The 13,288-nt window shown below is 45.7% G+C and overlaps 1 protein-coding gene and 1 long non-coding RNA gene across 2 annotated transcripts; one reads left to right on the forward strand and one right to left on the reverse strand.

Moving 5' to 3' along the window:
* Positions 1-2,412: 2,412 nt before the first annotated feature.
* LOC112271943 lies at positions 2,413-3,017 on the forward strand. Its single transcript, XR_002965499.1, has 3 exons — positions 2,413-2,470; positions 2,578-2,876; positions 2,957-3,017. It is a non-coding gene; the product is annotated as an uncharacterized LOC112271943 (long non-coding RNA).
* Positions 3,018-9,462: 6,445 nt separating this feature from the next.
* LOC100829504 (tropinone reductase homolog At5g06060) lies at positions 9,463-10,733 on the reverse strand. Its single transcript, XM_003571590.3, has one exon. The coding sequence runs from the start codon at positions 10,667-10,669 to the stop codon at positions 9,869-9,871; it is 801 nt and encodes a 266-aa protein (XP_003571638.1). The 5' UTR covers positions 10,670-10,733; the 3' UTR covers positions 9,463-9,868.
* Positions 10,734-13,288: the final 2,555 nt, after the last annotated feature.

Genomic DNA, 13,288 nt, shown 5'->3' on the forward strand with positions numbered 1-13,288 from the left:
GGGTGCCAGATTTCCTGACAAGAAACATCTGCAGGATGCCATAGTTGCTTGGGCAATGTCCACACAAAGGGTTTTCAAAACAACTGTCTCTTCACAAAAATATCTGACAATGGAGTGCGAACAAATAGATTGTCCCGGGAGGGTGCATGGCTATGTTCCTAAGTATGACACAGATTGGGTTGTGAGTGACTTGGTGTTGCGCAGATGTGTTATTCCCAGTATCCCTCAAGACCATCTTAACCTTTCGTCGACGCTTCTTGCTCGGTTGCTTTACACGGAGATAGTGGAGAGCAAAGCAATGGAAGTGAAGGCCATCATGCATAAGGTGAGGGTAAGGTTTAAGTACAACATTTCGTATGGCAAGGCTTGGAGGGCTAAGCAGAGGGCTCTTGAGGAAAGATTTGGTTCGTTTTTCGACTCGTACGACTCTGTTGTCCGCCTCCTCCATACACTGCAAGCCCGTAATCCAGGCACCTCTGTCGACATCCAACACTTCCTGCACCCAGAGTATCCAACTGTGAGGGTGCTGCAACGACTGTTCTTCACTTTCGGTGTATGCGTCAAAGTTTTCCATCATTGTCAACCGGTGTTATGCGTAGATGGCACTTTTCTCACTGGCAAATACAAGGGGAAGATCTTGACCGCAATTGGTCAAGACCGCAACAATCAAATCGTTCCGCTCGCATTTGCTTTCGTGGAGGGTGAGAACACTGAAAGTTGGTTATGGTTTTTCAGGCAGCTCAAGAGAGCAGTTGTGCATGATAAGCCGAATGTGTGCATCCTTCATGACAGACATGCAGGCATACTCAGTGCGATAAGGACACTGACAAACCCTGGGCCTGATGAACAGACTCCATGGCAGGACATGCAGAGTCGTTGGTGCATGCGGCATTTGGGGGCCAACTTCTTCTCGCAGTTCAGGAACAAGTCACTTATGAATCTATTCAAGAAACTCTGCAAACAGAACCAACAATGGAAATACACTAGGATACGTGGTTATCTTGATGAGTTCACGAAGAAACATGTTAGGGAGAGGACAACGGCACGAAACGCGGCGGTAGCAGCACATGTAGTAGCAGTGGCTGCACAGACAGCAGTTGGAACAGGACCATCTGAGGAAGAACCTATTGGGCTTTGTGACTTGCCAGGGTTTGACTCACCCGGCACTAGGAGAAGGGTTGGGAGGCAGATTAAAAACTTCCAGCAGTGGATAGAGCACGAGCCTCTGCAGCGGTGGTCTTTGCTGCACGACACACATGGCGCTAGGTACGGCGTCATGACTACTAACCTGGCAGAGACATACAACTTTGTCCTGAGGGGAAATAGGGCTTTACCACTTAGAGCCATCGTCGAGGGTATTTTCCATGGCACGGTGAAGTATTTCAGAGAAAGACGCCAGAGAGCTGAAATGCATATCATGAACAACCCAAATACACCATACTATGAAAAGATTATAAAGTACATGGATGAGAAGATGGAAAAGGCTAGGTCTCATACTGTCGTTCCCATTGGTAATCAAGAACACAGGTTTGAGGTGCGCTTGCCAACTGACAAGTTCGGCGTTGGAAATGAATTGAGGACACAGGAGGTGAAGGTTGGAAATGAAGCGTGGCCAATGTGTGAGTGCACCTGCAACAAACCAAAGTTGCTTCATCTTCCTTGCTCACGTGTACTTGCCGCTTGCGGGCAGCTAGGAATGGACGCAATCTCATTTGTGTCTCCCTATTACCTGAAAGAGTCTGTGCTTAGCACATGGACGGGTGAGATGCTACGGTTTCGTGCAATGGGCAATTTCAACAAGGTAACCCCTGGTGAAAGGCGGTACATCCCTGACCCCGGGCTACTGCGGACAGGCACAGGCAGATGCACAGGCAGATGCCCGTCCAGGCGCATCCGAAATGATATGGATGAATTTGAAGCCGAGGACCGTCACGACAATGTTTTCTATGCAACCATTTTGGCCACAGGGACACTTATTGTCCAACTTTCGGTACTGGTGGAGCTACTGCCCGTGGAAGAGGGAGACGTGGACGACGAGGGAGAGAAAGAAACTAGGCTTATCATGCATATGTGAAACTATGTGTTAATTTGTATCCTATGTTTTAATTTGTACTATATGTGAAACTATGTGTTAATTTGTACTCCGTGAAACTATGTGTTAATTTGTACTCTTTGTAGAACTAAGTTTTATTTTGTACTCTGTGAAACTAAGTGTTAATTTGTGCCCTATGTTTTGTTCAACTATGTTTTAACATGTACTCTCGGTTTAACTATGCTTAACTTTAATTTGTATGTCTAACTATGTTTATAAATGTTGCAGACACAAAATGGAGAGAGTATCATTGCTATCTCCAGAGATTGAGAGTAAGCATCGGGCTGCTCGATTGGTGGCGCATCCTGGGAGTGTCGAGCCCCTTGTCACGCGCACTCCTAAGGAAAATTGGATGATACACCCTGCCTGGATTCAGCGGTATTTATTCAATCATCCCTTGCATGTCCATTTTATTTATTTATCCCTTGCATGTACATTTTACATTTTATTTATTAATCCCTTGCATGTCCATTTTATTTATGCAGTTTGAAGTGGGCTGGCCTTTTACCTTTCGTACGACTTGTGTAGGCAACTTGTGCGGAAATGGTAGAGGGCGAGCGACGAGGCTTCAACTCTACACGGGTACAAATTGACCACTCGCTGCTTAGCTGCTTAGTGGACAGATGGAGGCCCGAGACACACACGTTTCACTTTTGCTGGGAAGAGATGGCTCCTACTCTCCAGGATGTGTCGATGCTGCTGGGACTATCATTGGTGGGTCATCCCATAGGACCGTTGTAGGCACCAGCTGATTGGCAGGAGGGTATGGCACTACGCTTTCAAGGTATGTGTTAATTCGTGCCCTGTATTTTAATTTGTACTCTATGTGGAACTATGTGTTAATTTGTGTCCTACGTTTTCAAGGTATTCTTGCCGAAGCTGGGCCACTCACCTCGGAGGCTCACGGACCTAAGCTAGATTGGTTGCTCAATTACCAGGTTAGATCGATGTGTTTTAAGTTAATATATCTAAGAGCATGTCTCATATACTTGCATGGGTTTACTAACACTTGGTTTTTGTTGCATGCAGATTTAGAAGTTTGGGTATCCAGAGACCCAAATGACCGAGCCTCAGATCACTCGGAGCCTTGAGGCATATATAATGTGGCTTCTCGGGAAGGTGATGTTCACCGAGAACCACGTCACCACCATTAGCGCACGCTACATCCCTATTGCAGTGGAGATCGCGAATGCAACTTGTGGTGACGACATCACACAGAGGAGTTGGGGTTCAGCCGTCTTAGCTGCTACGTACCGAGGTATGTGCAACGCTTGCCAGCTTGCGTCGCCCAAGTCAGCCCTGCTTGGATGTCCTTTATTGTTGCAGCTCTGGTCGAGGGAGAGGTTTTCTATCGGCCGACCAGACGTTACGGGTGATCACCCTAACCCTGAGCAGGAGTTGTTTTACTTAGAACACATCGACCTGCCTACTTTCGCGACAATTTGGACACGTAGCAAGGTATGTCGAATGTGAAATTCATACATTAGTTTACATAAACCATGAATAAAGCTAACTTCTTTTTTTTTATAGAGACGCTTTGCACACGATCAGGTCAGGAATTGCTACCCATCATTCAACGAGCAGTTCGACGTGTTGCACTCTGAGGCGGTTGTCTGGGAGCTGTACACACAGGACGCCATCGAGGATAGATACCCTGGCGGGATGTCCACGGTCTGCACGAGAAATTACGCTTACTGGATGACAAAATCAAAGACCATCTTCGACGTCTGCGTGGAGGAGATGGCCCAGCAGAGGGTCATGAGGCAGTTTGGGGCACGCCAGTTGGTCGTTCCTCCACCGACGGAGCATCCACTTCCATAGGTCGTCCACAGGTATGTGCAATTCTCCAATTTATGATTGTCGTCCAGAATTGTCCATAATTTAATTGTTCAACTTTCTATTGCGATCTCAGGTTTACCAAGAAGGGAAGTACCAGGACCCAGACTCAGTGGCTGCAGAGGGTTCAGTCGTACGTCACAGAGTGGGAGACTGCGACGACACGGGTTTGGCCATTGGCGGCCTTTGATCTCGATCTATTCAACAGATATTTGCAGAGGTACATGACAGCTACCCGATTGACCATCATTCAGCACTCTCACCCCCAGGAGATAGCCGAGCCGAGTTTGCAAGATATGTACCCTAGCCAGTCTACTTCAGGCTCTAGACAGCACGCGGTAAGTATCTTCTCTTAACATAATGCATGTGTTTGTTACGTACTTTGCCATATATATGTAATACTCTTCGTGCCAATTGTAGGCTCAGTTGACACAGGATTTACAGGCCGAGTTCGCTGCGTATGGACATTCGCTTTCGACCGGTCCACTTCTACTACCACGGGAGCCGCACCGGTCCTGGCTTAGACGAATGGAGGAGAAGCTACGCTCTGTTTACGCGGCTATCACGTGCACCCGCACTTCGGACGTCGTTCACCATCAGGCGTCCGTACGGCCCCCTCGTCACTCCACGCACCAGCGGCGGCCACGTCAGCAGGAAGCACCACACCCCCGACACCACCCGCGTCCACGTATACCAGAGCAGTCGACGCCCAGGCCACCACCTCCTGAGCAGGTCGGAGGTTCGTCGTGGCACCAGCTGCAGTCTTCTTTCGACTATTGGCACCAGCAGCAGCCCTCTTTGAGGCTGGAGGTTCGGCGTGGCACCAGCAGCAGCCCTCTTTTGAGGCTAGAGGTTCGTCGTGGCAGCACCAGCAGAGTCCCAGGATGAACTTCGAGTTTCGTCTCACAGACCCAGCCACAGGGTATGTATATTTCTATCTATTGTGTTCATTACCATGACTGCTACGCAGTTGTAATGCTAAGTACTTTCCCACATGCAGGAGCCTACGGGCATCACTCGTCGTTGTCCGAACCCTCGTGGGGTAGTGAGCAGGATCACGCTCAAGGAGAGGACTATTCTGTCCAACACAGATGGATGTTCAGTACTCCGCCACCAGACCCCACACAGGAGGATACACAGTATCGTGAGGATGGGTCCGTGATTCCTCCGCGCAACGTAGTGCCACCTCATAGGTATGGCTGGACCACGCCACAGGCACCCTCGGAACGCCGTCCCAGACGCCGTGCCTGATATTTGGATGTAGGTCCTATGTATGAGAGAGACATGTTACTAATTTTTGCATTTTTATTCAAGTTACGTTTGCATATAAATAACGGCAAGACTGAAATACATATGCAATAAAAAGACTGAAATTAAAACCGACAACTTAAAATAGACGGGAAACGGTGGAGGTAAAAGGAGGCGGGAAACGGTGGCGCAAAAACGAGGCGGGAAACGGTGGCGCGAAAAGGAGGCGGGAAAACCAGGCGGGAAAAAGAGGAGGGAAACGGTGGCGGGAGAATGAGTTTGAGAGCCTATATATACCTCATCTCCGTTAGTCATCTAAGCATCCTTCCCACTACTGTTTTTTCCAATATTCCAGTGTCCCCAAATGAGTTTGCCTAGCTCGGACCAGGGCGAGTGGCCGAGGAGGATGAAAGATGCGATGTTGCCTCGGGGGGTGGAACATCTCAGGTGTTGGTGCGGCAATCTATGCAAGGTGAAGGAGGTGACAGATTTTTCAGATAAGCTAGGCATGAGGTTTTTCATGTGCGCGAACTATGAGTATGAACCACCTGTCCCGGTTTCGCCGTACGACAAGCCTCTGGTAAGCACATTTAGGTGTTCTAAAACATGTTTTCTGTGTCATAGCAGATTTGTAACAGTAGGCCTTTTTGTAGTCTCCTCCGCCCCTATGCATGTGGTATCGTTGGATTGACACGGAGATGCCGGATTGGGCGGTGGAAGAGATCAAAACAAGGTCCCGAAATGCATGGCAGCGTTTCCACGCGGAGGAGCGTGCGGAAAAAGCTGCAGCCCAGGAGAAAGAGGAGCAAGAGAGAGAGATGAAAGAGCATAGGGAGGAACAACGTCGTTGGATTGACGAAGCACTAACGAAAAACAGGGAGAAAGCACTTGAGATGCAAGAGGAGGAACGAAGGCGCAAGGATGCTCGTGAGGCAAAAAGGGAGAGGCAAAGAGAAAGGGCCGCCGTGGCAAAGGCTGCAGAAGAACGTGGCGATACGAGCGGAAAATGGCCTAAGTGGACTCAGTAGTGCTTATGTTTCTAATGTATTTGCTATCTTTAATTATGTCCAATTGCGGTATTACCAATGTATGTTAATTTAATCGTGCCTTGGTTCCGTAACCAACACATTATCGATGTATATTAATTTATCCAAATGTCAAGTCTTTCAGTTCAAACAAACCGCAAAGAATCGACACCGAAATTGTCCAGCAAATTATCGATATATGTTACTCTTTATCCAAGTTATCAAGTCTTTTAACTCAAAAAACCGCAAGGATTCGAGACAAAAAATGGGCCTCGGCTGTGTATGCGTTGCTCATGCAACGAACTAGCGGCGAAATCGGATTCGGCGTGTTACTTTTATCCATGTTGTCGAGTATTTTAGTTCAAAAGACCGGAAGGATCCGAAAAAAAAAATGGAATTATTTCGAATCGGCGCAGAAAAAAATGGAATTACGAAAAATGGAATCACTTTGATCGGTCTGGCCCAAACCGACTGAATCCAGTCGGCCTGGCCCAAAACCGACTGAATCAGTCGGCCTGGGCGAAGCCAACTGGGCTTCAGTCGGCCTGGGCCAGGCTGACTGACGCGTGGGGCCCCCGCGAACTAGGCCGGCGGCCTGCAGTCGGCCTGGTCGAGGCCGACTGGGTCTAATCGGCTTGGGCCAGGCCGACTGGGCCCATTCGGCCTCGCCCGGGCCGAGGCCGCATTATTTTTATAAATTTTGAAAAACGCGTATTATTTTCCAAAATGATTATAAAATTCGTATTATTTCAAAAAATTAGCGATTTCCTAGCCCGTCCTTGCCATTATGAATATTTGTTTTGTGATGTGGGGGCGCAGGAGGGCACACATACAGGATCTTCTTGGACGTGGAGAATCAGGTTAAATAATAAATGAATCCAGTCAAATAGTTTTTAAGTATGTAATGTTGCTCGGTCCATGAATAAATTGGCATACACGACAATGGAGTAAATTTAAAAATAATTTTGACTTCGGAATTAACAAAGCGATAATAATGTACATTTTGATTTTATTTAGTTGAAGACCAGAAGCTCCAATTGATGTATTGTTGTCTCTACAACACCAAGCCAACCTCGCGCACAAAAATAAGAGAAGAAAATCAAAGAAAAATCTGAATACGTGCATTGCATGGATGGAGGAGCCACATTCAGGTTCAGGTAGTGATAATCCACATCTGACCAAGAGAGAAAACTAGAATAACTTAACTAAGCAGTTGACTGAAAAGCATTGACTTCAGCCGGCCGGCTGGTTTGGCAATGTCAATTAGGGGCGTGCAGATACATACTTATATCAACATGTATGTGTCGGCAAGATGAAAAACTGAAAGATTACAAGAACATGGCAGGGAGATTTGCTAGGCGGCCTCTATACTTAGGTGCATTAATTAGGGAGGATCTACTTTTCAGTCGACTTAGAAATAATTATTTCTCAATCGACAATCATTGCCGCCATCGATTAATATTTTCTCATGCTTTGTAGTTGCATGAATCTTTCACGAATCTCTTTTAGGTCAGATGTTTGTTAGCATATACTCTCTCTGTTTCATAATTCTTGTCTCAAATTTGCCAAAAAAGGATGTATCTATTCCCAAAAAACGTCTACGTACATGTAATATTTCGATAAGAATTATGAAACGGAGGAAGTAATTTTCAAATAGTTATTTCTTAGTTGTCTTAGAAATAACAAAACCACATTAATTACTTATAGTTTCTACGGTATAGGCGGAGATATTTATACACAAATACATGCCGTAGTGGTCTACATATAATGATACACAATCGTTTTTATTTAACCAGCCTGGGCTCGAATTGAGCTCGATCTGGACAATTTGTGGTTGATTTCGGAGGTGTCTAAGTCAAAGGATTAACGAGAACATAGCTTGGCAGTGACACCCAGTAGTTCGCACGTTTTTTTTCAACATGTCACTGGCTCAAACTGTCGATCGTCTGATCTGTCTGCGTGTCGTTGCTTTTACTTTCGGTTTGGCTATTGACAATTCTTTTTTTGTTGGACATCAGTCAACTTAATTGTCCGTTAGATCTTAATCCAACGATAGTGCGAGAGATAGGAGAGTAAAGATGTCCATTAAATCTTAATCCAATGGCTCTAATACGTTAGCTGAGATTTAAAACATCTTGTTTAAAAATCAGCCGATTGAGAATAGTCACACCGTTTATTTTTTGGGTTAATTTGATACATGCGTCTGCAATTTTGGTGATTTCAAAAAACACCATTGCAATTCTCATCCTTTGAAACATGCCACAGCCGTGGCATCTTTCAACCCATTGGAGTGACATTTTTCGAAGAATTTACACGCAGGGTGCTGGATCAACACATTTGTTCTTTTAGGTAACACACAAACAAATATTTCATTAAAAACAATTACTCCGTCTGTTCCTTAAAGATTGGCATATTAGTTTTCATTAAGACAAGCCTTTGACCACAAATTGCTATGTCAAGATGTAGTTTATATGACATGAAATTAGTATTGCTAGATTCGTTATCAAAAGTACTTCATGATACTTGTGGTTTCATGTCATATAACCCATAAACCATATTTTGACATAGTAATTTGTGGTCAAAATCTTGTCTTAATGAAAGCTAATATGCCAATTTTTAAGGAATGGAGGGAGTATAAGTATGGCAATGTATATACATGTACATATGGAAAAAATATTTTCAAAACTCTGAAATATGATTTCTGTGTTTTCGGAATTATAGGGAGCATCGGCAAACTTCCGAGCCAAAAATCCGCACTATGTTCTTAGGGTGTTATTCCGGTCGAGTTCGAGAGCAAATAAATACTTTGCTAACTAAAGACAATCAAAATGCAATAACATCAATAGTACTTGAAACATACCACCTTCATTTGGGTTTACAAGGCTTCTAGCTCCGGTCGGGTTTATAAGGCTCACACGTATTTTCAGATCATCAATTTGGTCAACTAAATATGTACTTACATTGCACAAAAGGTATTCCGTTAGATTAACTGTATGTCCTAATTTACACCAAATTAACCGACACGCACGGCAACATCATAATCTATTTTTTATTTAAGAAAGAGGTCGTGTCTCCGTCCTCTCCATCGTTCCGTGGAACACAAAACAATTTTGGCGTGCGGCCATAATAATGTGATTTTTATGTAGATACAAGTATATCATTGTAGAGGCCAGGAGATATACGCCATAGTTTGTTGTATACACCCACCTTGTTTCGAACTACGATAGAGTTATAAAATTCTTCCTTTTCTGGGACATTTTTTTTCTCGAATTGGGCCTCCCCATTTTTCATTTCACTAAAACTGAAACAACACAATCTCCAGCTTACAGAGTTTAAGCAGAAAAAGAGAAAGCGGGGAGAAGCGGATCGAAACCCACTGCAAGCCGGCTTGGCCGTGGCACCATGGGATGAAAACCTGCTACCACCAAACAAAAACAACACCGTAACAAAAGCATCGCACGCACGATAACCATACACAAGCAACATCCAACAAAGTGTCACAATTACACGCTGTCGAAAACACAAATTGATCGCCATTTACACCATATTGTCATACAGAACACCGCGTGTGCGCAGGGCCGGGGGCTGAGCTGAGCCTGCAGGGTGCGTGCCTATATCGAAGTATCGAAACCATAAACGCCGGCTTCCCGGGGTGAATTGTTGTTCGTTAACCAATGGTGTGCCCGCCGTCGACGCAGATGACCTGCCCGGTGATGTATGACGCGGCCGGCATGCAGAGGAACGCCACGACGGACGCCACCTCCTCCGTCTCCCCCATCCGCCGCATCGGCACCCTTGCCGCCATCCTTTCCACAACCTCCGGGTCCATGACCATCTCCACGTCCCTGGAAATATCCGTATTGATCCCACCAGGCGCCACGCAGTTGACGCGCACGCGGTCGCCGGCCCACTCGACGGCCAGGCTCCGGGTCATCTGGTTCATGGCCCCCTTGGTCATCGAGTACACCGCCAGGCTCGGCAGGCCTACCTGGCCCGCTATCGACGAGATGTTCACCACGGCCCTTGTTATTCCGCCGCCGAGGAGGAGCAGCGGGTGGGCCAGCTGGGCCAGGTGGAAGGAGGACTCGAGGTTGGTGCCCATGACTTTCGCGTACTCCTCGCCGGTGTACCCCGCGGCTGCGTTCATCACGCACTGGCCCGCGTTGTTCACCAGGATGTCGAGCTTCCCCTCGAAGGTCTGGTCCACGGTGGCCATGAGGTTTTCTCTCTGGGCCCGTGAGGAAACGTCGCAGACGGAGACGGTCACCTGGAGGCCCGTTTCGGCCCAGCGGCGGCGGCAGGCCTCCAGCTCCGCGGCGTTCCGGGAGCACGTGTGCACGCGGGCGCCCAGCGACGCGAGCTCCTCCACGATCGCGTGCCCGATCCCTTTGCTGCCGCCGGTCACCAGCGCCGTCGCGCCCGCAAGGCTCCACCGCTCCTGCATGCTCCGGCGTGCGGCGGCTGCCATTGCTGTTGCTAAGCTCGCGAGCTAGTTGATCGATCTCTGGCTGCTACGTATGTGGAAGCTAACTGCTCTGCTTGTGAGTTGTGATACGAAATGGGATGTCCGGGCGAGGTTATTTATACTAGCCGGAGAGTGGATGGTGGATCAAGACGATGGGGGTGTAAGAGTCGTCGCCGATAATTAATTAAGACCTAGCTGTATGCAGGATCGTGACCTCTGACGGGCGGATACGCCGAGATACGTAGCACTACGTAGTACAAGACGGCCGGCTGTCCAGCCAACCACCGTTGGCTTTATTATCGTTGCGCGCCCGGGCGCCGGCCGGCCTGCATGTACGCAAGGGCCAATGACAAAATGTCCGTGGAAGAGGGGAGATAATGTACTACACATTTGCTCTGTATTTTACCTTAGAGATTGTGTTGTTGGTTTAAAGATAAAATAACATGCTTCCTCATGTTTTTCTTTTTCTTTTTTGTCAGAAAGCAAAGGTACTCCTTCCGATCCTAAATTATTATCGAAATATTACATGTATCTAGACACTTTTTAAGAATAGATACATTCATATTTGGACAAATTTGAGTCAAGAATTTAGTATCAGATGGAGTAGTATATTTAATCAATCAATCCTTACAGGATGATCTCTTCCTACTGGATGTACTCACCCATAATGTGCCGTGAAGAAAACTCGATGATGTCTCTGGACCATCGAACCACATCGAACGTATGAAAATGTTGTTGACTTACCAGCTGGGAATTCATCCGTCGGAGACAGAAAACACCGGTGGTAGTGATCTGATAAACCATTTTTTTTCTAGAGAAGATGGCAACAAAAAGGGTTAGATGAGCCCCAATTCTGTTTGACAGATCCGAGAAGACCTAACCTTACTATTCCATGATGAAGCTGAAACTGGCCAAACCTTGCCAATCGGAGAAGAAGTGCTAAGACATGAAAACCAGCTGCGAAACACGATCAAATGCACTACTGCAGAAGAACAAGGGCCAGACGATCTCTTGCACTTCCCTACGTTGCTGACGAGGTGGACCGGGAGGTGGGAAAACCATATTCCTACACCGCATGGCACCACCATATTCACCATAGCGTTGCTACCGGGGAACGGAAGAGTAGAAGTAGATCCAGCTTCTCCACCTCCTCCTGCCACGGGAGCAATAGACGGAGGAGGAGGGGACCTGTGGCGGCGCCGGTGGGAAGCGTTTATTCAGAAGAACAAAAGACCGATCATCAATTTTTAAAGCTTCAATTTAATCAATCTCCACATTTCATGATATATATATAAAGCATGCAAGTCGAGATTCAACTTTGACCAACAGCTAAACAATAATATGTGGGTTATATGTGACAAAAACCAGTGTCGGTGCCAGGACTCTAATTCACCCTGTGATACCGAAGGCGTTATCATGAAAAAAATATCTTTTTTTTTCCTTTTTCATATGAATTTGCAGTTATAGAAATTCTTTCGACGGAATTTTTCTGACATATAATTCACATTTATCTGTCTAATTGATAACAAAAATAAAAACCATAAAATGTATGGTCTTATATTATATAGCATGGAAGGAGTACGACTACAAGTTCACTCTCTTTCTATTTATTTTTACGTGACACATCATTGCATACCGTACACGTTAGAGATGCACTAATTAACTCACATATTCGTCTCGTTCATTCAAAGATTTTGTTTTGGACAACGACTAAGTTTGGCACCAAATTTTGTTGTGCCGCCGTACGTTTATAAATCTCACATGCAGTTCACGTTTCCGAAACATATAACGCATCAACTAACTAACTTACACAGCTACACCGGTAGGACCGAAACAATAATCTAGTACAGAAGGTTGACCAACAATTAGGAATTGAAAGAAAAATTTCACCGTCCGTTTTTACAGCCATTGATCAGAGTTACAAAAAGTAGAATTAATTGTGTCATCCTCTTATATTTTAAGTAATAAAATTAGCCACTGAAAGAAAATTTTCACCATTCTACAGCCATTGATCAGAGTTGATGGATATTTTTATTACTAGCGCGGAAAATTTGCGAGCATAATTTTTAAATATATATTATACGCTAACATAATATGGTCGAAGTTACGATAGCTGACTTTATTTATATATGTCAGCACGACAGGTTTAGTAGAATACTCGTAGAGTTGAGCGCCCATACGTGTTCTATCAATTTGCTGAGCTCGGCAGGCCGGGAGTGTTCCAATAATATAGATATCTCCATGAGTTCATCAAATAAGTTCTGCATGAAACAGGACTAGAAAACCATATCGTTCATGCAGACAGGTATCGTGCATGAAGCATATATATCATACGGAGTATAACATTTTTGGCAACATTAATGCACTACATTTTGTAGAGTAATAGGTGAGCTCTTTTCTTTTAAAGGATGACTTCATCCCTTTTTTTTACAATTTTAAAGGATGATGCTAGTCCAGTAGGGGCCTCAATTGGAGTCGTCCCATCCTCTGCACATACGACAGAGGAGGCCGGTACGAGTCTCCCATGCTTGTTTCAGAGTAGGTATTTAAAGTTAAAGTTTAGAGGCGTCAGCATGTCTACGTATTTCTATGATCAATAACACTGTTCTTTGACGGAATTGC

The sequence above is a fragment of the Brachypodium distachyon genome, chromosome 3 (assembly GCF_000005505.3).
Source record: "Brachypodium distachyon strain Bd21 chromosome 3, Brachypodium_distachyon_v3.0, whole genome shotgun sequence".
NCBI classification, from domain to species: domain Eukaryota; kingdom Viridiplantae; phylum Streptophyta; class Magnoliopsida; order Poales; family Poaceae; genus Brachypodium; species Brachypodium distachyon.